Source organism: Oreochromis aureus, linkage group 14, assembly GCF_013358895.1.
Source record: "Oreochromis aureus strain Israel breed Guangdong linkage group 14, ZZ_aureus, whole genome shotgun sequence".
NCBI lineage: Eukaryota > Metazoa > Chordata > Actinopteri > Cichliformes > Cichlidae > Oreochromis > Oreochromis aureus.
In genome coordinates, this window is record NC_052955.1 from 8,127,631 (window position 1) to 8,154,583 (window position 26,953).

Consider the following 26,953-nt stretch of genomic DNA (forward strand, 5'->3'; position numbering starts at 1 on the left):
CAGGAAAAAAGGGAAATAAATAAACACTGCCGCCTTGAAAGCTACTAATGTGAATAATGATATGCTGCTGAGAGTGTTTACTTGTTCAAAATCTAGCAGAACATTTTAAGTCCTGTATGGGGGCTCAAAGACGACCTTGAGCAAATGTAATTTTAAGCGATAAAAAAACCACCTGTTTTCCAGAGCAACAGATATACTGTGAGACAATTATTTTGGCATGCAAATTTTCTGTGGTTGTTTGCTGCCAATAATATCGTTATTTTTTTTTTGCTACAGTGTGTTAACCCTGACTTTGAATTTTTCTTCTACAACTGACCTGCATTTAAAAAAAAGATCTGATTTGATATTCCAGTCATTCTTGCCATGGTGGCTTTTAAATTACCTTTTTTTTTGCTCATGCAATTCTCACTGAGACCTGAGATGCATACCAAATTCACATTTACATTTAGCAACGTGAAACCTTTTTTATCCATAATTTTAACTTCTGTATAAAACAGAAAACATTTGAATTATTTTTCCATATGTTTAATTAAACAAATATAGAAATTTGTAATTTGATTTAATTATATTGGCTATGTCATTTTGTGTATACAACACTAATGCAAGCTCAATGACAGATACATTTATGTAGCTCTTGATAACATTGCCACTAAACATTTGACACAAACTACACAGACAGTTCTCCAAATTTGAATTTAAAAAGAAAATCTGCAAGACTATAGAATAACTGAAGACACAGGCATCGAACAAGCTTACATAACTCATTAGGTGGTTTAAGTGAGTTGAAGAATGAAGGCTATTTCCTCTTATATAACTGTACGTCGCTTCTTACTGTCAAACATTGTTTAGAACTAAATAATAACATTCATTAACGAAGAATCTCAAGCAAAGCCCATTTTGCAAAGCACTAAGCAATATTTACAAGTTTCTCAGAACAGACAAGCATGAAAATATTAAGAGCTCTGGTGCACTGTTATATGAAATTGTATATGAAAGGCACATAAAAACTTGCTCTACTTTGCAATTTAACAATCAGTCTTACAAAACCTGAGATGACCAAAGCTACTGGTGGGGGATATTCCTCGTCGGTAGTCTCCAACCCCTTACTGACAGCCTGAGGCCAACCTAAACGATGTACCTATGCAAATCAGTGTCATTGTTATGAGACAAATCTGCTGCTTTAAAGGCCATTCCCCTCCACCCATGTCCCCTTCAGCACAGTCATGTCACTGTTGGGTGACCAGCATGTTGCTGCTGAGGAATTAGTGTTGAGATTTGCGATGGGATTAATAGCTCCTTCTCCGGGCTTTCTAAACAGGCAGCTGGGGTAGCTTGGAGCTCTGTGAGTTAACCCTTTAGTATTTGATTTGTAAGATTGATCAGATATTTCGATTTTTTGAATTTTCCTTTGGGTTTACTGCACCAGTAACAGATGTACAGTAGCTGAAAGACATCGACATTAAAACAACTCTAAGGCATCTTATTTAGCATGCAGATGTGAGTGATAAGTTTCATAATGTTTCATAAACACAAAGAAATAACTTTTTATACTGAGAATGAAGGTCTAAGCAACCAGTGAATATGCAAAAGTCTCTGAATTTGTAGCAACCAGAATAGTACAATGCAGCAACAAACAAATAATATATGCCCATAATTTCAGCCTCTAGACCAGCCAAATTACATTTACCTGCACACACAACTCATGCAAATAAAAAAGATATATCATTATAACTGAAAGTTAACTATTGATAGTGTGAATAACATAGTCTGACTGCTGCTTGGTAAACATACTGTAAATATTTCACACTCACTACATTTTTGTCATCTCCTAACATCATGTTAGCAGTTTGTGCACAGATGTGAGTCTGTCAGTCTGAGTGAGTGTTAAGTTAACAGCAGGAGACATTGCGTTTCATGAGGAATAATTAGCCGACATTTATTAATAAGAAATTATGTTGGGACTCTTTAGACTCAATCTAGTTCAAAAACCATGCTTTGCTATGCTATTTAAATTAAAAAAAATGACAGTGTTTATTTTAAAACTGTTTTAACATAACTTCAGAGCACTCAGACTTCAGAGTTCTATTAGGATACGGCAAGGACTACATTTCACCTAGTACTGAGTACTGTCTTTTTTGTATTTCTTGTCTGAGGTGTGGAGGTTGCATGCAGCTGCTTTTGAGGGATTTTTAGATGGATACTCTCACCATCAAACATTGAAATTGAAGAGAAATATCTGTGACAAATATCTCCTGCTGAACCAAAATCGTCCATCTCTTTGTGTGAGGCTCTGAACTTTGCAGACCTTGCTTCAGAGAGTGCTGTGCATTTCCTGAGGCTACATATCGACTCAAAAGTTTCTACTCTCTCTCATGGTGCTCAGAAAAAAGGGACATTTTCTTGCCTATAGCCATCCACATGACCTATAACACAACATATCCAGGAGCAGGGGAAGGCTAACCTCCACAAAGCAACAGTAGTTTGAAAACCAACTCACCATCAGCAGTAGCGGTAGCAGGAGCATACAGGTTCCCTGAGCCAGTTTTAACTAAGAATGAATTGGGGCCAAACTCATCCTCAGAGTCAGAGTCCTGGGCTGGCTGAGCCGCACAGTTACCTAGCAACCCTCCCTGGCTCTCATTGGCTGCAATGGAAGGGGGAGGGTAATGGAGCTGCTCAACAGGGGAGGAGGAGGCGGATGAACAATGCAGCGGAGGACCTGTGGACCACAAACAGAGACAACACATGGGGGGGAAATGAAACACACCCAAACACAGGCAACATCACACAGAAGCAGAACACACACACACACACACACACACACACACACACATGCAAGACTTAACTCTGACACTTCAAAAACAAACAGGGACACATCTGCCTTTGTCTCCGCCACCTCATCCCAGCTGGGAAGAACAATACAAACAACTGAAATGACTTTGAGATAGAATAGAAAAGGCAAATGCCTGGCACTGGTTTAGAGAAACAAAAACAACAAAACACCTTTTTGGGATGTTTAATGCAAAAAAGGGGGATAATTACAGGTTACAATGCTCAAATCCAGAAGCAAAGGGAAAAAAATAAAAAGAGGAAAACAGAGGTGACGTGTTAGGGTGTGTGGAAACATTACAGTACAGCAAATATGCATCCCATCAGGAGCCTGTCAAATTACTATGAATCTAAAAACTCTTCAAATTCTAAACAACCTCTCTTCACATCCGTTATCTAACATAACTGCCATTCTCCAAACTACAAAAGTTACACTGAGAGATAAGTGATTAGAGATCAAATTTGCGCACTGTGCAGCAAGCATATGAATATGTCCCTCATTCTGGTAACTGTTAATACCCCCTCCTGTGGAAATATATAAAACCCCTGCCAGTCAAGAAATGAATCCAACCTGAACCAATCCTTCCTTTTTCGTGTGTACACTGTGTCCATCTTAGCTTTTCTACTTGTCAGTAATATAAAAAATAAAACAGCATAGTTGTCAGAATGGTCAATTGCCTTTAAAGCATGAATCATCTTGTTATATTTCAATATATTTCCAGAACTCTTACATCTGAATATGGTACAGCTTTGTCTGTTAAACCTTATTGGCTCCAATCACATGCTGTCAGGGAATGTTAAATCTCCACAAAGACCTCCTATTAATGTGTAATTAACTTTTGATGGAACTCTGCAATACGCTGAAAATAACACTGCTTAAGTAACATGACTACAGCGCACAAAAGCCATCAGTTTGGCGCTCTCCCCATTTTTCCATCAGTCCTACTGTCTTGATGTTGAAATTCCAGCTGACCCGATTGTCATTTATCAGGAGAGATGATTTTCGTCTATGTCTGTAATGATCCCTGAAGAGTATTAAAACACGACTCACTGACTCGCATCTAATTAGGAAACAATTAGTGATATTAACATATCAGCCACAGCCCTACACAAGCAGTAAACGTCCACTGCTTCAGAGAGTCACAGTTTGTGCTTTACACACACTTCACACCAGACACTTCATTTTTTTCCTCTCAACTCTCTAATGCCGGTTCAGTAATGGGTGCCGAGGCATAGTGCTCCTGCTGTGGGTTAATGGCCAAGACACTGCTGTGATTGAATGTGCAGGAATGTATAACGGCGAGAGGAAAAGCTGTAGCAAAGAGCATTATCACAGCCATTGCCTGATTCAACGGGATTCATCTAAGACATCTATTAGTATCAAAAAAACAACTCTGTGCTGCTAAATCAAGTACCACTTGACAAGCTAGTACCTGATGCAATTTAAGACCAACCGTAGGATTGAAATGCTTGACGAAAAAGACAAAGATGAGTTGCACAAGGGTCTTGGACTGAATATTACTGCATTTTCCTCTAAGAGAGAATTCATCAGTGAGACCAGAAAAGATTAAGGTCCTCTAAACATGGTCAAAGTCATAACGTAAATGAGGTCAAGGTAGTCATGTTCAGAAGCCATTAGTCTTGCACACAAAGGTTCTACTGTCTCACTGCATTTAATTAATACTGCCTTACCCACACCACGTCCACCTGAAGCCAGACACAGGGCCTCTGCAGACAGAAAGCCACAGCTTGAGATGGCCAGAGAAGTTTCTCTGGCTGCCAGAGTTGATTGCTTTTGCCTTCGCTCACTATATTACAGCAGCAAAAGGGAACCTTTACTTAGGACTTCTTGGACCATGCCCAACTGCTGTAGATTCTGACAGCTTCAGGAAGTGCCTTTTACTGCCTAGTTTGTCCCAACTGCTAAAACAGATGACCACCCACTGCATTTAAGGTCTTAATCAACTCATTAGGAAGCCAATTACAAGAACAGGCAAATAAATGTAATCTGTAGGTAAGGAAATCTGCTAAATATATTGTTGCTTTTAGTGCTTGCTCCCTATATAACTGCTGACAAAATGTATTTCAATAGATTTGGGTTGTTCTAAACCAAAGGAACCCACTAATAATGTAAGATTCTTGCATTAAATGCATGTAACCCCCTCTGTAAAAAAACATCTAGAAATTCTAAAAATGTTGATTTTCAGTATCATTAAATTATATTCATTTCAATAACACTATTATTAAAAATGCTAAAACGAGTCAGAACAAAGTCTGAAAGCAGAATGGAATGAATAGCTAATTCTATATCCACTACTTGGTGTAGATATATATGGATATAAAATATAGGTTTCATATTAATAATAGTATGCTTATATGAAATGGAATTTGTATAACAGTTATGCAGTAAGTTATCAAAAGTCACTCAGAGAACAACAATTTAAATCAGAAAAAAAGATTAAAAAATTGATTTTTAAAAATAATAATTTAAAAATAATAATTTAAAATAATTTAAAAAACAATTATTGAAAAGTTTTATATTTTATGTTACAGCTCTACAGCTCAAAGAAAAAAAACAGTATGTGGTGCATGAAATACAGACATGATCCTAACAGCAGTATAACCATGCAAATGTAGTTTGAAAAAATCAGATCAATACTTTTTTTATAATCCTTCAAATTAATATGTACTTAATCATTAGCAATTATTAAACTATAGTTCTCACTCTCTCTCTTCATAGTTTGCCTTTTCTCCTGTCTCTTTGATCTCACCTTCATGACACTCTCAACTGGTCACAGCAGATTGTTGCCCCTCCCTGAACCTGGTTCTACTAGATGTTTCTTCCTGTTAAAAAGGAGTTTTTTCTTCCCACTGTCTCCAAGTGCTTGCTCTTAGGGGGCTGTGTGATTATTGAGGTTTCTTTTTTATATTGTAGCGTCTTTAACTTACAATATAAAGCACCTTGTTGTGATTTGGTGCTATGTAAATCAAACTGTACTGAACTGAATTAAATTGTTAAACTGTGTGAAAAAGGCTTGTAAAAAATTCACAAATCAACAGAAAAGAAGCTTGCCTCTTCAGTGGCAGAGCTCCATGTCCATGCTCCATGAGTGGTGATATCACATCTGCACTCTGCCGCTATTCTGGGCATGATATTGCATGTAATCTAAATTTTTTACAGTAACTGACAAGTGGAGCACGAGGGGGTTTCCACATGGGCAAGGAAAGTTTTTTTTTTTAGCTGTTTTAGGATTTTTCATTTGCTTCATCACTGGTGCTCTGGCTGCACTAGTTAAAATTCCATTACGCAGATCTTTGGGATCTGTGTAATGGATTTTTGTCAAGATGATGCTGTGCTTATCTGACTTACTTTCCGTTTTTATTTAATTAGTTTATGCAAAATTTCTTTTTACCAATTTTCACCTGTACCTTTCTTGAACACTGTTTTACACTGCCTTTTTCATTCGTTCTAGGGGTGGAAACTGTTGCAGAATCTACCGTATACTGGTTCACAAATCCCTATAATAGCGTCTCACCCTGCATTAAGCTTTAAGCTGTTTTTACACATGCGCTGCAGCCGTGAACTTCTCTACACCGGAGGTGCAAACGAGAATGTAAATGTCTGAAACAGTAAGACGGGAAATTAGCCAGTCTTCAACTTGTCAGCTACCTAATACACCTACCTAAGTCCGTGTGATGTCTGATTGCGCTGATGTACAAATAGTGCAGCTAACTGTCTGCTGTATTAGCTGCTAGTAAGAGAATGTGGTGCCTCCCACACATTCTATCCAGGAAGCTTCCTCATCCAAAAAGGAAATAAATAAATAAATACAAATAAATAAATAAGACTACTTCCAGTAGTGCGGACTATCTCCTTCAATGTGCTACATGACAGTTCATGTGTGAAAACGGCTGTAGTGTAATAAATGTCACAAAATGGTGAAAAAACAGTATTCACAGTGTCACAGGGTAAGGTGACAAACATGTAAGGCATCCAAATGGTGTGTTACTGTGTGTGTGTGTGTGTGTGTGTGTGTGTGTGTGTGTGTGTGTGTGTGTGTGTGTGTGTGTGAGAGAGAGAGAGACAGACAGACAGAAATAAACACTATAAAAAATGCCAGGATAACCAATTTAAAATTACAGAAATAAAAAGCTGGAAAACTGATCATTTATTATTTAGCAATAATCAACTATGTGCTGTGTCACTCAAACCAACAGCAACCTACATTACGTAAAAAGCATTTGTAACCACACTTTCTGCTCCAGATCTGTTTGTATATTATGCCTCTGATTATTATGCGAGTTCAGAAGTGACTAGAGACAAGCAAAGGCATTACCAAACTTATTTAAGAACTGCAACTGTCGTATGTACAGACTGTAATTCACATTCTGGCCTTGAGAAACCATGAAACTAATCAGAATGATTACATTTGTGCATGAATGAGAAGCAGAATCAGTACAAACAAAAAAAGAAAATTTATGTTTAAAAATTCCTTTATTTGAGGAGGCTTCACATGCTAAGAGAGAGGAAATTAAATCAGGTAAACAAAGAATGTAATTTAGAGGGAAGATGTAATCAAGTGAAAAGAAAGTCAAATAAGAAGAATCAACAGAGTCCTGATATTTAAACCTGTTTTCTCTCCAAACTTAACTAATCTTTCTTATTTTACCACCGACTGATATAAAAGTCTGAAGTTATACATAGAAAATAAGACATATCCATGGAGATAAAATGTGCCATTCTTCAGCTACGCAACATGATAAGCCAGGTCTATGACTGCTTTTGTTAAATACAGCCACCACACAGAGGAAGGCTGGAGCAGCTGAGTGACTCCATGATGAATGGAGTCACTCATCTGAATTATGTTTACTTAAAAACTGCAGCTAAGGGCACTAAGCATATAGGACACAGAAGTATGACTCAGAGTCTCAGAGGAGACCGAGTGTCATCATCACGTAGCTATTCTCTTTGTAAAATGCACATTGTGTTGAACAATGGTGGGCATATAAGACTGTAGTAAAGACAGAATCATTTATTTTAATGCTAATTGTAATTTAATTTAATCACAGCATTGTACAATGATAATATGGCAACCCCGCCCCCATCCCAAAAAAGGTCCAAAAAGCAAAAAAAAATAGACAAATAGACAAAAAAGAACAAACAAGTAATATTATGTGTCAACAAATTGGCTTGGACGGTTGTGTGGTACCATTTGAACAGGAGTATGTGAAAGGTTGGCAGGTTGTCATTGGCAGATCAGTAAAATGTTATGTAATTTGCTCTTGGCACCAATTTTGTCATCCAGTGTAGGTGGAGTAGGATTCCCTCCAAGATGTTATGCCATGAATAAAGCTTTTGTCATATTTTCGGCTGCTGAATTTTATCCTCAGCCATCATAAGAGGGCCTGACCGTGAATATTCTGATTTTCCCTGCTGCTGTAAGTGTTCCAACTGTGTTTAAACGTGGAGGTCAAATGGAGATGGACAGCTCTTTTTTTTCTGTGTGCACATACATGCAAAGTGCTCGTCTCTACACCACAGTGGTTTTGTTCTTTGTCTGCACCTACTTGGCATTTTGCACCAATCTGCTGATGGTGGTTGGTGATGTCAGTGAAGTGCAATTTTAATGTCACGATTCAGCATCTTTTGCACTAATCACAGTAAGGACCTAATCAGAAACATGCAATGGGTGCAGCACAAAGGCTCCGTACTGTTTACATCATTACTTGGTGAAGGAGCACCTTTAAGTTCTCCTCTAAATTTATGTCTGACAAATACGTATGTTTGCTGCTGTGCTCAATTTTAATTGTACTGTTGCCAATCATCAGTCATCTATGCACAGATTTTTGTTATTTATTCTGATTTGATTATTATGTGCCACATTTTGCTTGTGAAGGTCCTCCTTTTCTCTTGATTAGCTGTCTTTGGACCCATCTGAAGGCTGCAGGTATGCGTTGCTTCTGCAGTGTCTAATTTGAGTGGCACACGGTGAAATGTGATTATGCACACCACCACCGATAGTCTTGATTAAATCTTCCACAATCAGAAGCAAGCATCTACTTCCGTGTCTACTATACGAAATCTTTACTTACACTTTATGGAGCAAAAATCTAGTGTTTTTGCCAGTGTCTCTGCTAAACAAGAGTGGGTAAAAATAAAGGTACTTCAGCAGTATTAAAGCTTCACTTCTAGAAGAAAATGACCCACAAGTGTTTGTGCTGTTTAAACTAAGCTATCAAAACAAATTAATACAGCAGTGACTGTTGTGAGTTTGCTGAGAAGCATTAAGGATACATTCTCTTCAAAGGAAAACAGCTGGCTTTATAAATAAGCCTATTATGCCAAACCAAATACAAATAATTGTCTATTAATTGAGTTTTATTTGCCTACAAGGTGCTTTGGCCACCAAGGTGCTTTAATTGGATAGTTAATAGCCTTTAAATTACCTGAGCATCTACAATTCCCTTTTCAGCTTTCCAAGTTTTTTCCCCCCTCATAATGTCTTGTTGCTTAAAGCCCGAGTGGCCATATTTACTGTGTTAACCATTTAGGATTAAGTTGTCCGGGGAATGTTGTGTGACACAAAGTCTTTAAAAAGACTGATAAAGAGACGACTCCATTAAAGGAAGTCTGATTCTTTTTTTCTACTTGGGTGTTATCAAATGTATTCTCATGAACTATATCACCTATTTTACTTTATAATGAATTTCGAGAATATGAAAATGTGGTGTTAATATTGCCATTGTGTCACTGACGATCTCAGAGATTCAGCGTCTTTGTGACTAAATAATGTAAAATCCTGTAGTGGTCTCTGCACTGTAAAATGATGAACCTCTGCAACACACTGTCACTCAAGACTTTATCTATTACTAACCATATTTCTTTTATATTAAATTGCATTTTGTCCTTTAATTTGCATATCCTCAAAATGCATCATAGACCATGTTAATTGTTGATATTGCTTAGTGAAAATACAAGCAAAAGCAGGTGGAAATGTTACAAACGATCAACAAAAAGCAATGTTTATAACCCACCACACTGACAAAAATGTATTTTCTCATTTTTGTATTTCCAAAAATGTATATAATATTTTAATGACCATATTATCTGTAATTTTTGCTGAATATAAACATTTCACATTTTCTTCTGACCAATATTTGTGAGGATAAGATCAATGGAAACAACAGATTTTGTAATAAGGCATCTAAAAAGTTACCAGGATTAGATTATAAGACTACAAGATGTATCTTGAATACTCATAGGGGTTGTGTGTGTGCTCTGGTAATTTAGCTAATCGGAGTTCTACAGGCAATACGGACAACAAGGCAGCTTAATTTTCTCTTATGCATTATTATTAGAATTCCCAAATTGACATAATTGTGTTCTATGACACTGCTGCAAGCAACAGCTAGCCTTTTGATAAAATTAACACTTGAAAAGTGATCTCACTTTAGGAAAAGAAAAAAAGAGCAAGAAAAGAAATGTAAACAAAAGCAAATTTGCAGCTTAAGGGTACAGAGTCATAAAAGTAACTCACCAAAAACAAGTGATAAACCGTATCGTAAACATATGTGGTATCTTTTTTTAACTGTGATACTACAAAGATAATCAAGCTACTTTACAATACTCAAGATTACACAAAACATGTCTGCTGTGTGACAACAAGACTTTGCTAATTGATGTGGTGCAATTCTATGTGACATCAAGTCCTCCTCCTTACCCCAACTCCACAATAGAACCAAGCCTCGCTTGCAGAGGAAGTGGGAAATAAGCTTTTACGAACCAGCATTGAAAAATTGATAAATATCTCTCTGATGGTGCCATTTACCTGTGAGGAATCAATATCATAATAACGAGAGTGAACCAAATGTATGATTGAAAATAAACTGTAAAAACACATAAATGTCTTTTTTCTTTATAGACGGGGCTAACCATTACTGAGAAAATGGAAATTATACTGTCTTGTAATAAAACAGTATGCCCACAGAAGAAACAATTCCATTTAAGACTTTCCCACTGCACTTCTATCAGCACTTTAAGCAAAGCATCCATTACTTACAACAACTGCATGCTCTTAAAGAGACAAATGCTGAATTATAAATGGATGAGAAGAATAAATCCAGAAAACAAGAGAAAAAATCTCATCATCAATCATTAATGCAAATATTGTAGTAATAGCAGTAAAATGCTAGAAATAGTTAGTGATTTAGATCAAATGGGTAGTTTTCATTAGTATGTTCACAGGCAATGGGCCCAAGACAAATTTAACATCTTAGGCAGTTTTAATCTATTCATCCGCATGGGGAAGGAGGAGAATCTCCAACTAAGATTAAAAAAAATCAGCAGCACAGAGAAGCATTAGCAGACAGCAGAAAAGACAGACGCATTCCAGGGTATCACCTAGGAAGATGAACAGGAGGCCAGAGTGGCTTAGATTATAGATGGCATTTCCTCTCTGGGTGATTAGAACCACAGACTCGCTCCCCAGTCATCCTCTACCCACATCCCTGCTTGGCTGCTGCCACTCTCTTGCATCCAGTCCACTCTATTTTTCTGTGCTGGAAGGAAAAGAAGAAAACTTGTGTGCCCTGCTATCCAGCTGAAAGACACCATCTGTTCTTACTTTTCTGTGACAAACAGAGAAATGAATCAGACTCGGTATTTAAAACTGAAATCAACTGAGGAGACTTTTTTCTGTTCGAAGAGAAACCCAAAATCCCGCTCAACGGCAAGCTTCGATTCAAGGGTAGCAACCTTTTTCGTGTTACCCTTAAGAAATGTTTTGACACCTAGAATAAATGGAGAACACAGTGTACAGGCCAACTGAACATGCTGAGACAGCTAAGCTGATGCACTGTTTTTTGTTGTTGTGTTTTTTAACTGAGCAAACTGATTCGTTTTCAAGACTCCTTGGTCTTTAGGCCCAATCCCATTTTTTCCCCCTTTTTTTTTTACAATTTACTTTGCTGGTCTTTTGAATCAGTGCTACTTCTGAGGCAGTCTGACATTGCTAAATCCCTCCATACAGCCCCATTTAAGCATCCCCGGGGTTTTCTTTGTTCTAGGATGAAAAGTAAAGGTTCCAATCTCCTCACCTCTCACTGTTAACAACATCCTGCAGGCCTGTGATGGCTGTTTTTAAGGATCTCCTGGTCGACACAACTGTTCGCAAGTGACACTGTGACAAGACATCTTCTCTAACTCCACAGAAAAAGTGCAGTAAAAACAGGCTTATAAACGCATCACGCCCATTTGGAGAATCCTCAGCAGAGGATTCCAGACTTCAAAGTTGTGCACATGGTAATCTGCTTTAAATGGATGTTTCGGGCCCTCTATCATAGCTCGATCATCAACTGAGCAGACTTAAACCATGGCTGAAAAAACAATACTAATAGTGGATAATTATCAGCTTTTACTTCGTCTGCACAGGCTGCTCCATTCCCTCTTCCATCGCACAAAGAGGCTGGTGAATAAACACAATGGCATGAATAAATAATGATCCCACAATCCTCTTAAGGTCCCCGAATAGTGAGGGGGAAAAAAGACAAAAGTTTACTTTTGGTGTTTGAGAGCAAGCAGAGCCTGAAATTGTAAGCGACTCATTAGGGCTACATGTGGCTTGCCTCGGGCCTTGCTGAACAAAGATGACACCATCCCCATCCTGCCATTCCTCAGTGCATTCTAGGGCTTGCCTAATAAAATTCTAAAGTATACCCTTAAGAAAAAGCTACATGCCTAATAAAAGACAATAAAGAGCTTAAACACGGCCTCAAAAAACTGAAAACCTTTACATCTTCCAAACTTTCTCCTGGAATCTAAACTGTATGATACAGTAAAAGTCTTTACTGAGAGGGACACATTTTACATGATTCCACCAGATGTTGTATATAGCCATCGGAGTAGCACGGAGGCTTTCATGCTAAGAGAGTACACCTCTGTTAAAACTGATATCCTCCTCTCATCATGCTCTCCAGATAGCTTACATAAAAGCCCACTGTTTTTCATTTCAGACACTTTGTCAGTGTTGAAGAATTGATTTGTGTGTGTGTTCAGCTCCCACTGAGTGCAAGACAGTTCAAAAGGCTATCTAAAATACATGCTGTCAAGCGGCTTATGTTTGTAAGTGCTTATATAATTCATAGCATGGTAAAAGTTAAGCCACTAAGAGTCAGCAACATGGTCAGTAAGATTAGTTTATACCACAAGAAGTTACACAAAGAGTAAAGCAATGTGGGCATACATTTGAAAACAATTTCGACCTTATAAAAGTATATTCCAACCATCTAAGTACTTCTTATAATTCATCCAAGTATGTGGTTAACAATACTTGGTTGAATGTCAGTTGCAAGAATTTAAAAAGCAAAAGATATTTTGTGGAGACAGAAAACACCTTTTCTAAGGAACAATTATATAGACGGTGTTCACAGCAAGGAAAACTATTTTTATTGCAAATTTCTTCCCAGGCAATGAAAAGCAAATGGACTTGGACAACAGCACAAACATCATGATTATTTTTAAATAATCCGTCATCTAGTAGCAAAAAATTATAAGAATTTCCAATATTTTATATACTCTATTGTTGAACATTGAGTCCTTTACATACAATTTTTCGTTTTATTTTGACACATTTGTAAGGGTTAAAAAGAATCACTTAAGAATTAAAATAAGACAACATTCAACAGTTTGTTTACCAACAATTATGGTGAATAACTACCAATTTCAGACAAATGTTAAATAAGCGCAGTGGACGTCATGAACTTTAAAAAATGGGCCTTTTTAAAAATTAATTAATTAATAATGAAAAACTGGAGAAGAGGAGGGGGATGGAAGCCCCAACTGGTGGACGGTAGAGCCAATCTCGGAAGGGTCCCTGGTGCCCCCCACCATCCAACAGCCTCTACAGTAGAATACCTGTGGTCCAGCCAGCAGTGGACTTACAGCAAGCCAACAACTGTCAGGCAGCTGTAAGCAGCCATTAATGAACCTTCCAAAGCTTCATTAATGGAAGCATTTTATGAGTTTAACGTCTCAGCTTTGTTTTTGTTTTTTTATTAGGTTTTTTTTTTTGCTTTTTAGAAACGGGTGAAACACTGAGGGAGAATGAACATACAGTAAAAACAATAACTGCTTTATCCCAATTATCTTGTTCTCATAATTGTCAGAAGATAAAATCCTATTTGAAAATGAAACTGTATTAATTGCCCAGCCCTAGTATAAATTTACCTCAGTAATGTTACCTTGAGACATTTTAGTTCATATTAAACATACATTCTATTACATAAAGGATGTTCTGAGCTAAACCGCAGGGTAAGGATGGAGTCCAATAAATATTTAATGGATAAATATGAGCCATATGAAGCCTAATCTTTTTTCAGTCCTTTGTTTACTGCATTCTGGCTACAGGTTGTATTATTATTCATGAAGCTGTCACTTTCTAGAATAAAATGAGACATTTACGGTTCTATCTTACTTCTATACTTTTCTTGGATGTGTACAGTGTGAAGAAAGCAGAACGTCTAGAAGTCTACTATACGATAAGAAGAGGTACAATAAAGCTTTATTTATCCGAGATTAGGGAATTTTTTTGCTACAGCAGTTAATATAATTTAATAATAATAACATCAACAGCACTAAGAAAAAGAAAAAGTAGAGGCAAAACAAAATTTAAAATGTCAATAAATGTTTAACTGAGTTGTGGCAGTAGAGCTGAAACAGTCTGTCAAAGAAAGTCCGCCGTTGCCAGTCCAGTAAACGGTGAACAGTGTGGTCAGTATTATAAATTGGTATTTGTTTTTTTCAGTGACCTCCTCTCGACCAGAAATCTTCAAATACGTCCAATTTGTAGCCAATCACAGAGCCAGCTTTCTTGATCAGATTATCCATCTGTTAGTGTCACCAGCTCCGACGCAGCTCCCCCAGCAGACCCCAACAAAGCTCAAAAGCTCAACACAACTTATAGAAAATTTTTTCCTGCCACTCGCCGTCTTTTAGCAAATGACAAAAGGGGCACACAAGACTTAAAGCTCGACTTAGCATTATAACAATGTTAGGAAAATCAAAATATTCTTTTTTGGCCTCACTTTTCCACTTCACTTTTGCAAAAGCCAACGTAATATTATCGCAGCAATGCAACTGTTGTATGCTATAGAGTCACATAACTGGTGTAGTGTATGATTTTTTATAGTGGCTGTTTATCAGGCAGCTGACTGACAGAAGTCAATTTATTTTCTAGTACCTGATTAAGTAGTTCAACTTGACATTTTGAAAACATACTGCCTCAGGTTGCCATCCATACCTAAGCTAAATGGGAAAATGCGTCTGGACCACATTTCCCACGGAACAAAGTGGTAAAGGCGTTACACTTCCAACCTACTGTAAACAACAGACAGAGTTTAGCTAGTAAGAAACCAGTTTAAATCCTCTAAAAGTGCATCTATGCCAGAATTTGGTAATTCACACACTGCAAGCACTGAAGTCTGGAGACAGATAGACTGCAGCTCTGGTGCGACCTACTGCAGAAGCTGGCAATTCATACAGCTGCGATAAGACTAGTGTTTCCAGTGTGACAGCAGTACTTTTGGGAAACCTCTGAAGGCAGAAGAAAAAAAACTGTAAAGCTTATATCCCAAACTATTTTCTTCAAAATTCACAGGCTGTGAAATTTTTACTGTGCCAAGCTATTTTCACTGAGAGAGAAATAATCCAGGAAGAACATGAGCTGTCCAGCGCAATGAGTCTTTATGTGTGTGAAAATAATCTTATATTTAAGCATGCTAATCTCACTTTGAATCACTCTGTATTGACAAATAATTATACTCACAAAGGACGATCTGAACTCACATCATTCCAGGCTAAGACTTTTAAAAGAAACACAAATTTAATAGACACGTTTCATCTGCATCCACTGAAACTCTTTCGGCTCTTTTCTTGTGTACTTTTATGCATATATGATGAAATATGCATGAGAGTTCAATAAAAAAAACATGATTTGATTTTGCATCTTAAATATAAGAAAGTGTTTTCTACCTTCGGATGATGAAGTGACAGACAAATATTTACATATTCAATTTCCATAGCTGGTGTTTACTGATAAATGTTAGATCAAGTAGGACTAAAAGTTCCATAGCTGAATTTGTGTCAGAGACCATACATATCAGAGGTGACTGCTAATGAGAAAATTCTCAGCATGAACATTTAATTATTTTTTTTATCTGAGACTGGGGCAACAGCACATTATGATCTCTGCTTCCTCAACCTCAATAACAACCCCTAATTGCTTTTGCAACGATAACCGATCATTCAGAGCTATCTGAAATTTTACTGCAAGGCTTCTAGAAAAGAAAAAATTAAAAAGCATCAGATACAAGAGATTTGTAGATGTTTTGTTTTAATGGTATGTTACATATTTATATGATAGCATTGAGTAAGAAACAGTATTTAATATAGGATCCTTGAATCTGGATAGTAACTATTTACTCATGTACAGAAAAAGATTCAGAATATTGAATCGGTGCGTTGCAGCTTATATTCCATTTTAAGAATGACTGTTCTCTGAAAATAACATAAGCATATAAAATAGGACTCTACATTAAATGGATGTTGCTAAAAGAGGGACAGAAATTGTAACACTGGGTTTGGATAATCCTCCAAAGAGGAGGGCTCATCCTCCTCCATGTCGTGCTTTGAGGCCCCTGAGTCTCAGTGGTGGGCCCTGATGTGATGTTGGTTTAGACTGTCAGAGGCACTGGCAGGGAGTGGATAAGCAACCCCACAGATAACAGCTCAAAACTGTCCACAAGGGCCTATAAAACCCACCAAATTAGCCTGCAAATGAGCCAGCGAATATCTCTACTAATCCATGATCTGAGGAGAAACTCTGCCAAAAAAGTAAACAAATAAATAAGTTCATAAGAAATACTGGGGGTGGTGGCTGCTGTGAGCTAGGAAACCACTAGTGATTTCTTTGAAGCATCATTTCGCCTGATATTCTGCCGCTGCGATGCCCGTGACCATTTCAGAACAAGCTTCCATGTTGTGCTCGATGTGGTTGCAGTCAAATCACAGATCCCAGCATTACAGCAAACACTCTCCCCTACAGCAAAGGATCACAGCCTCTATCACAGACGCCAAAAGTCAATGATGCCTCAAAATACCATTGTTTGACAACGATTCTGTTGTGTCTGCAGGAAAACCGATACAGCTAATAAACTACAATGGGACAGTGTAATTGTTCCTAAGGGTATTTGAAAAATAATATTCTATAAATATGTCACTGGTTTCATTGCTGAGCAAAAAAGATATCTGTTAGAGAGAAACAATCACAGTCTCTATCAAAAGTTTATCATAGCCTTACTTTTTCTATCTTAATTCTTTTTAATGAGCCAATAAGAACCCACTCAGTGTTTTCTTATACATATCAGAACATAAGCTTTCCCATAGATCAATTATTTTCATCCCACAACAACAGCTAAATAGCATGAATAAAAACAAACAATATATAAACAAGATCACTGCCTATTTTTTTGCAAAAAGAAATAAATAAAATATAATATATAAAATCAAATAGACTGTTTTTTTCTGCCTCCAAAATGTGTCTTTGACTTGCACATATGCGTGTGTGTAAATATGATACTTTCTCCCACATTCATAATACAAACCTATCAAACAAACAAAAAAATACTGCCGTAATGTTGTAAGCAAGCTCTATGAGTCCAGCCCTGTAATACAGAAAAACCGTGTCCAAATGAAAGGCTGATGTCACTTCACGCCATAGGCTCCAATTTTTTTCAGTTCAAAGTTAAAACACATCTTAAATGTGGAGTGTGCATCAAAGACATTCTCTCATACGATTCAGGGGGTTGTGGCCTCTGGCAGCTATCTCTATGCAGAGCATACATTTGTAATGTACTTCCTTATTTTCTGATTCAAATTATTCCATTTAGATTTTTTCAGTTTCTCACTTCACCAAATCCTGGATTTTACTTTACGTAGGTCAAATTTAAAAAACAAAAAAAAAGCACTGCATTTAACAAAAGAAAGTGGACTATTGTTAGGGCTGAGTCTCTGTAACACATACATTTAACAATCACCCTCAAGTGTAGGTGCTTCTTTATGCAATGGAAATGTGGCTTGGGCACAAGAATAATGACAGTGAATAGAAGCGAACAAAAGGTCTTTCAGTGCGTGGATACAGGGGACAGGTTGATGTACTCCCCACTCAAGTTCAAAACTGTGAGAGATTTGCTTTTCAAAGCTCCTCAGCCTTTTGGGGCTGTGACGTTTCTACGAGGAACACCTGTCCCTCACACTCAGTCATGCTATGTTCAAAGATTCAGTTACTGAGTATAGCCCTGGAGCTCTTAACCTCAATCTTTCAACAGTTCAAGGTTTCTTCAGTCTTGAACCCTTCAACATGCATCTAAAACCAGGTAGCAAGGGAACAAAATCATTGTCACCAAGGAGTTGGAGAATACTGTGTGAGTTTTGTTTCACGGTTTTTTATAACGCTTACTAACACTAACTATGACTGCATGTATGGATCATAAGTGGATGTCAGTAACAACATCTAAAGCAGACCAAAAAGAAGATCTCAGTAAAACATCATAAGAATGCAGGTGCAGAGTGACATAACAGACTGACCACATTTTATCTGCCAACTCACCATCAATAAATGCTGCACTTACCCAAGCTAAACGCATGATCAGCTCAGCAGATTATGTGCTTTGAAGGTATAAATGCTGATCACTGACTCATGTTATAATCAGAATAAAAAAAGAAAAGACTTAAAAAACACGACCACCGCTCATATTCAGGCCTTATTTTGCATGCTACCTCAAATCACTAGTCTGTGGAGCAGCCTCTAAAGTGTGTTGTTGTGATAAAGATCATATGAAAGGGAAGAAAAACGGGGAAAAAATGCTTTAGTATTTTGGATAATTATAAGATCAGAATATTCCTCTCCTTTAAAAAAAATGAACTTTGAATGCTCATTAAGTCCATTCTGTTTTAATGAAATTTCCTGTACACTACACTCAAAAACAAATGAAATCTCGCTGTTGTTGGTTTAAAAGAATCCTCTTTAATTGGATACTGCACAAATAAGTTTTTTGTTTTTGTTTTTATAATTGAGTCAGTTGTGTTATTTCAGCAAAATACTGTGTTCTGGCAGGTTAACTTAATGGCTTTTTATTGAGTCAATTCAACAACTGAGAGTAAAGTCCATTCTGTTCATAGTTCACGTGATGTCACAGCGATTTCACGCTGCCGTATTTGATCGGAGCCCATACACTGTGTAAGGTCACAGCTCTGTTAAATGGGTATTTACATGTACTGTGATTAAATATACAGAATGGAAGAAGTCATATTTTCTAGGTTAAGAACAGGTCATACATGATTAAATTCAACTACCCGTGAAAACAGAATATAGGACCATGTAGAAAGGGAAAAGCATGGAGCATGTGTTACTAAAAAGTAATGGATATAGGAGAGGTAGAGAAATTCTAAAAGTAAAATATAGAAACAGAAGTGTGTGGGAGCTAAGTTTAGGTATTCTGTTGCAAGGGGTTGTTAGTGGTGGCACAGCAGCACTTCTGGGGTTTTTTAAAGGAGAGAAAAATTGTAAACACAACCTAAAAATGAAGTGTGTATATTAGTGCTTTCTAGGATGGGAACTTCCCATACTGCAGATAGCATTTTGGAGGGTGGTACTATTACTAGTACTTGGCAGTAATACACCTTATTGTTGGCTCAAAGAAGAAGTATGGACTAGTGTCTTATTTCAGTGAGATGCTCTAGCTCCAAAGTCTGAGGTGCATATTTTTTGCCCTTAAAAATGTTGTTGGTTTTGGTTATAAAACAGGGGACTGTGGTTCGATATAACACCATTAATTATTGTAGGACTGAACAGGGTGGTGATGGGATACTGAGGCAGAGCAGTGCAGAGTGTGTGACTGAATCTGTAGAGAACCGGGTGGGTTGCTCTCTGTGCAGAGCAGCGGGAGAACCGTAACTGAACTGAGAACAGTGTGCAGTACTGATCCAAGAAAATAAAGAGTTTTGTGTTCCATGCAACTGTCTTACTTAACTTTAGTTTGCTCTTTTTATGCATCCATCCATCCATTCCCTCAAATGTAATTGTTTTCATTTGGTTCAGTGCAAGACTAATCCATAAAAATAAACTAATTTACTTAAGTTGCTATAATATACTCAAATCATTCATATATAATTTATTGGAATTCAGCAAGTCCACATTTCAGTGAGATATTTAACACCGCTGCGTGACATGACTTGACACAACTTTTTTTTTACCCCCCTCCCAAAAATAAATTTGTATAATGAAAACTTCTCTTGAGCTCAACAGAAGTGGCATCTGGCATCAGAACTGCTCATTTGTATTAAAATCTTCTACTTTAAAAGGAAATCAGGAAACTTTTATTAGAATTATCATTAGTACTACTAGCATATAATTTTGATTTCACTCAGACACCACCTCAAGGCAAGTTTCATTTAATAAAATATTTTTTTTTAAATCAGAGTGAATCCAGTGATTTCAGGAGTGCGTGGAGACAACACAAACCCCTACTAGTTGCTTGTGTGCTGCAGGCTATGGAGAGACTTTCACAAGAAGATTTCAAGTATCATGAGGCTTTGCCCTGAAGCAATGCCTACAGTTACCAGGATTTCAGTAATGACCATTAATAATAAAATAAAATAAAATAAAATGAAATAATTAAAATCAAAAATATTGCATATTATTTATACCGGCATAAAAAACTAAGTGAAATGATATAACAAAGCGTATCATGAAATTGAACTTTACAGTAACATCAAGACTCGGCTGCATAGTATATCTCCTCAATCGATACAGACAAGATCTCTCGGGAGGACGGAGAAAGGGAAAGCAAAATCAGTACACAACATAACTAACCACTCACTGGAACTAATTACATTTTGTCCTTTGAAAAATATCAGCATCAGTCACTCAAACATTTTCTATCAACAAGAACTGTGTAGACTTTAGCCACATTATTTTTCTCCACAGGTTATGGAACACATGAATAACAATCCCTCGACAGGCTTTTGCGGCCATCTCCACTGCCGGTTCTCATGGTTACAGAAATGTAATAGCCCAGCCATGACAGTGGGGGAAAGTTGGGATTAGAGAGCACATCTGGATAAGCCGTTATTGGGTAAAAACCAAGAACAGCAAGCCTCTCCCAAACCCAGCAGTCTGCCTGGCCCTTCTTGCAGTTTAAACTCTGTAAGATGTGCAATGACTCAGCAGTCGCTGGCTGCTGGAAGCATCCTCGAGGGACTCCCTAGGGACCGGAGGCAGCATGGATAGGATAAACACACATACCGGTACACACTGCATTTAAATGCTATCCAATCCACAGTCGAGCACATGCATGTGCACACAGATGCACGCATATAAATGAGGTTAACAATGAGCGCTGGAAATACTTATTTCTCCATTAAGTTTCAAATGATAACAATTAAAATTTGCATGTCTGCGACACTACACTTATTTATTGAAACTAATCATGTAATATGTTAAAACGGCAATCAAGATAAAGGCTAATATTACTGTGACATCTCAAATGGAATGAATCAGTGAAGCACGCTATGATAAGAAAAGGTTTTTCTTCAGTGTAAAACTGACAACTGAATCACAGCATCGAGAAAATTGTTCCAAAATTGCTGTCGCTTATTTGCATGCATTAAAACTAGGGTCAAGTAAGTCACATGTGAAGAAGGGGGGACTGCCCAGTGGCTTGAATACATTAAAGCAGAGTAAATGGTTTGTTGATTTAAAGAGATTAAAGCACACACAAGCAGACCTGCTCGATGGATTTTAATTAACTTGCCATATATAAATTGTATGTTATCAGGCATTACTGAATTAAATGCTGAATACAAGTGCTCTTTCTGCTTGGGTGAGTGGAATAAAAAGCTGCTTAGAATCCCGATTGGGTCTCACAGACGCATGATGCTGCAGCTCCGGGTGCTCTGAATACATTCCAGTGTACCAACCCCTGAACAGTCAACCAAGAAGAGTCTCTTTAATTATATACAATGCTGGCAAAATCAAGTCCTTTGGCATCTCAGATGATCAAGCAGAGGGATGCCACGTTCTCTCCCTGAGTCATTCGGGCAAATGGATTCCACTTCCAAGAGTCATTTCTGTCAGTTATAATAAGAAGCTAATACATAATGTGACACACTCTGAAATGCAAAACTATTCACAAGGTTCTCTACAAGGCTGTGCAGGGGCAATTAGAATTTTGCCGCTAGGCCCTTGATGAGTTCCTCTTTCTGGGAAGTATCCTGGGAACAGTGTCATAAATCTACCCGTTAATATGCATGATTTAGGTTTGTTTCTAACTATGTATCGTGCTAAACAGACCTTAAACTTTACCACGTAGTACCTCTGTATCACAAAAAACAAATTAAACAACCGAGTACCTCCAAACTAAGAGAGCTTTTTCTTTCAGTTTACACACTGTCCAAAAAAAAAAAGCAGGATTCAACAGAGTTTACTGACAAACAGGCACAGCGGGACTGAGCATCCAAATTTAATTTTCCAAACAGAATTCTGTAATATCACAACTTTACGGCTCTCGCTAATCTACAATTTAACAAGTAGCTTCAGCAAAACTGTTATTCCCTTCTGGCGTTTTCTTTGTCACAGGTAAAGTCAGGCTCTGGAATTGTAATACCCCTAAAAACACTTGAAATACTGTAGCATGCACAGATATATGTCTCCCTTCATTCACCTTTGACTCGGCTGACACGCAATAGCCCTACTGATATCATAACTGTAATTTCATTCAGCATTACATGTTTGAAATGGTAACTGATTCCTGAGAAAGACAGGAGCTGATTATACAGGGTCACCTACAACTTGATGTATCAGAATGCCAATGTATTCTGTGTTCGCTGTAAAGAGCGAACACAGAATACAATACAGTGTGAAATGTATGTAATGAATAACATGATCCTTTGGCCAGTAATGCGCTGCTAACGTTTGTTAACCCTTGTTCCCGATCGCCAGCCATGACAAGTTGGGCCCACCCCCAGAGGTTGACACATTTTTGTTCCTTAGATTAATTAAATATGAGATCCCGGCTGTTTGAATCTGTATCTTTGAGCCTGTTACTGAACACCACCCCACAGCCCTCCTACCACCCCAGCCATGATGATGACTGCTCTTTTTCCTCATGTCTTCCAGCATACAACGTAGAACACATGGACATTTTTTTCCAACAATATCTTTATTGCGTTTCAAAATTACATACAGAAATTAAAGTGCTTCCACAGCAAAGGGGACATTCAGGGCAGCTAAATTATTGTACAACAGTCACTCGCCCTCCCTGGCAAATCAGACACTTATAAGATGTTAGAGAGCAACAGTTAAGTGGAAGTACAAACTATATGACCCGTAAATAATAACTTAGTCAAACAAAGGAAAAAGAGAACACAACCCCCCCCCCAAAAAAAATACATATAATAATAACAATAATAATAATAATAAGCTTCTATTTCCAAGGGTTGCTCAACACCAACTCGGTTACACTATTGTGCATGGTTCAAAGTTACAAACTCAAATGTATAAATCACACAGCATTAAAGATCAAGTATAAAAGAGATTAATTTAGGAAACTGCAGAGGACCACCAACATTTACACCCCATCTGCCCCATCCACCATACTGCCAAGATCCATATTTCCCATATATTGCATAAAGGAACCCCAGATGTTTTGAAAAAGTGGTAGTTTCCCTTGATAATGTAAGTGATTTTTCCATAGGTAAAGTTGTGGACAATTCCTTAATCCAGTCAATGTATTTTGGTTTACTGGTCTTCCTCCATGAGAGTGCTATGACTCTTTTTGCCAGCAGTAGACATAGGTCCAGGGCGGTAATTACCTTTCTAGACATAAGATGTCCGTCAGGATATAACCCTAAAATAAAAAGTTTAGGGTCAAGAGCTAGTTGTGTACCCAATATAATATCCAGAGCTTGTTTAATCTCTTTCCAAAACCGTTGTACTTTATTGCATTCCCAGACACAGTGGAAAACGTCCCTTTCTCCTCACCGCACCTGAAACACAAGTCTGGGGTATCACCATTATACTTATTAAGCTTTTCTGGAGTCACATACGTCCTCATTAGCCAATTATATTGCAATACTTTGAGACGAGTACTGGTAGTTCGTGTTTGTGCTTCAGCACATGCCTCCTCCCAGTCTTCGGAGGATAAGTCCTCCGTAAATCTTCCCTCCAGGCATTAAGTTTTCCTAAAGAAGATTCAGGGGATCCTCTACTAACATATTATATAATTTGGAGATTATTCCTTTTCCAAAGCAATCTCTTTTCATTTCTGTTTCCAAAGTGGAAAACGGAGGGATTGACAAACACTGATTTTGAGACAATCTAATAAAGTTTCTCACTTGTAGATATTTAAACCGATGTTTGCATGGGATATCATACTTGGAAATCAACTCCTCAAATGACATCAAAATCTCACCTCTGATCCCGCGAGATCCCCTATTGTCTTTAAGCCTTTGTCAGCCCACTTCCTAAAACCAGGGTCTGCTCTGCCTGAGGGAAAAATTGATTACCCCATATTGGGCTAAAGCGTGGAAGGAGGTGGGTTCACCCAGGTATTTTTAACCTGATACCAGATCATAATCATATTTCTGACTATAGGATTTTTGTCTGTTTTTTCAACATTTTGACTTTCGCTGAGTATAGGTACTGGGGAAGGGAAGAGGTACCGAACTGTTTTCCATATTTGTCCAAGGCGGGGGATTTATCTGTAAAATAATACATCATAGTCCTCAATTGGGCTGCCCAATAGTACCAAAGTGGATTGGGACATTTGAGGCCTCCTCTGTCATACTGGTAAGTACAAGAGTGATAAACGGAGCCTTGGTCGTCTATCATTCCACAAAAAACGTACAAAATTGTCTTCAGATGTGAAAATAAGTTAGCAGGGGTGACAATGGGATGTTCTGGAACAGGTACAAAAGTTTAGGCATTATGTTTAATTTGAGAACATTAATTCTCGCTATAAGTGACAAGGGCAAGGGCTTCCATCTATCTAGGGATGAGGTGATTGAGTCTACCATAGGGGTGTAGTTAACTCCAACAATATCTCTCAAACATGGCACTATCTTAATCCCCAGATAAGTAAAACAGTCTACCATCTTGAATTGGAAAGGATTTCCAGCACCCCTCTCTCTCCTGAGTTAAGTATCATTAATGAAGATTTTTCTTTGTTCACTTTATATCCTGATATCCGTCCAAATATGTGTAGTAGATCCAGCAAGGCTGGGATAGACTCCTTCAGCATTTTCAAGAAAAGAATAACGTCATCTGCAAACAAAGCAATTCTGTGTTCCTGTTGGTTTACCGATAGACCAGTTATGCTTTTATGGGACCGCACCGCAATGGCAAACGGTTCAATTGCTAAAATAAACAATAAAGGGGACAAAGGGCACCCTTGCCTACAGCCCCGTTTAATTTCAAACGGCTTAGATATAATTCCATTTGTCAGTATTTCAGCATATGGCTCATTATATAAAAGTCTAATCCACCGACAGAAATTATCCCCACAGCCAAATCTTTTAATATTTCAAATAAATAGGGCCACTCAACTCTATCAAAGGCCTTTTCGGCATCTAATGATAGTAGAGCAGTGTCTGGTTTTCCCTCCTGACTATGAAGAATATCCAACACTCTCCTCACATTATGAAATCCCTGTCTGCCTGCAATAAACCCATTCTGATCACAGGTAATTAGATCAGGTAAAGATCTCTCCAGTCTTCGAGCCAAGATTTTGCAAAGTATCTTGAGATCCACATTAAGAAGACTTATTGGTCTTAGGTTACCACATTTATTGCACGGTTTACCAGGCTTGGGCAATAAAGTTATCAGGGCCCCTCTTAATGAAACCGGAAGGATTCCCTTTTCAAATGAATCCGAAAACATGTCAAAAAGAGGGGACAGCAGTTTAGTTTTAAATGCCCTATAAATTTCTGTCGGCAGCCCATCTGGGCCTGGGGCTTTACCTGTTTTCAAATGGTCTATTGCTATAGATATCTCCTCCTTTGTTATAGGTGTATCAAGATCTGCGCTCATTAGTCCTGAAATGCTGGGCAACTGGAGGGTATCCAAGAAGAGATCTTGCTCTTGTCCCATGTGTGTTATGTCTGAGTTATATAACTTTTCAAAAACCTTAAAAGTTTCATTAATTCCTAGAGGGTCGACAATAACCTGTCCGTCACTGTTTTCAACTGAGGCAATGTTTTTCTCATTCTGTAATTGACGGAGGCGCCAGGCTAATAATTTCCCGGGCTTTTCCCCTTGATCATAGAATGTCTGTTTAAGACGCAAAAGATGTGAGGCTGCCTTAGAAGCAGAAAGTTCATTATACTGTGTTCTTAGTAACAGAAGCTTTTGATGGACTCTTGGACAAAAACTTTGAAAATATTCACCCTCAAGCACCTCAATCTCTGCCTCCAACTTTTTGTTTCCTGATAAGTTTGCTTTGCTCTATAACTTGTGAAGCTAATAATCTGACCCCTTATGTAGGCCTTAAAAGCTTCCCATCTTGAGCAGGGTGATGTTTCATCCCTATTAGTATCAAAAATATGTTTATTTGGTTATCTATGAAAGATATAAATTCTGAGTCTAGGAGCCACTTTTGTTTAAATCTCCACCTAGGGGATCTCTCTTCAGTCTCAGATCTTCATATATTAACGAGTTTGGTGAGTGGTCAGATATTAAAATATTATCATAGTGACAGTCCTTTATTTTATAGCTCAAATTGGCAGAAACTAAAAAGTAATCAATACGCAGTATGATTTATGTGTATGTGAATAGCAGGAGTGTTTTAAGACCTTAGGGTTCATATCCTCCAAATATCCCTCAGATCAAGTTCCTTCATAAAATGTTGAATAGTTTGCCTACTTTTAGGATGAGAGAGATCAGTACCTGAGCTCCTATCCAACTCTGGGTTCAACGTACAATTAAAATCCCCTGCCATAATGAGGCTACCAGACAGACACATGATACTGTAAGAAAAAGGTTATGAAAAACTTTGGGTCGTCAATGTTTGGAGC

The 26,953-nt window shown here is 37.7% G+C and overlaps 1 protein-coding gene across 1 annotated transcript in view; it reads right to left on the bottom strand.

The window, feature by feature from the left end:
• The window catches only part of tenm4 (teneurin transmembrane protein 4), a 154,429-nt gene that overhangs the window by 90,210 nt on the left and 37,266 nt on the right, over window positions 1-26,953 (bottom strand). The window contains 1 exon segment of the mRNA XM_039597960.1: window positions 2,498-2,719. Within this exon segment, the coding sequence (XP_039453894.1) occupies window positions 2,498-2,719 (222 nt within the window).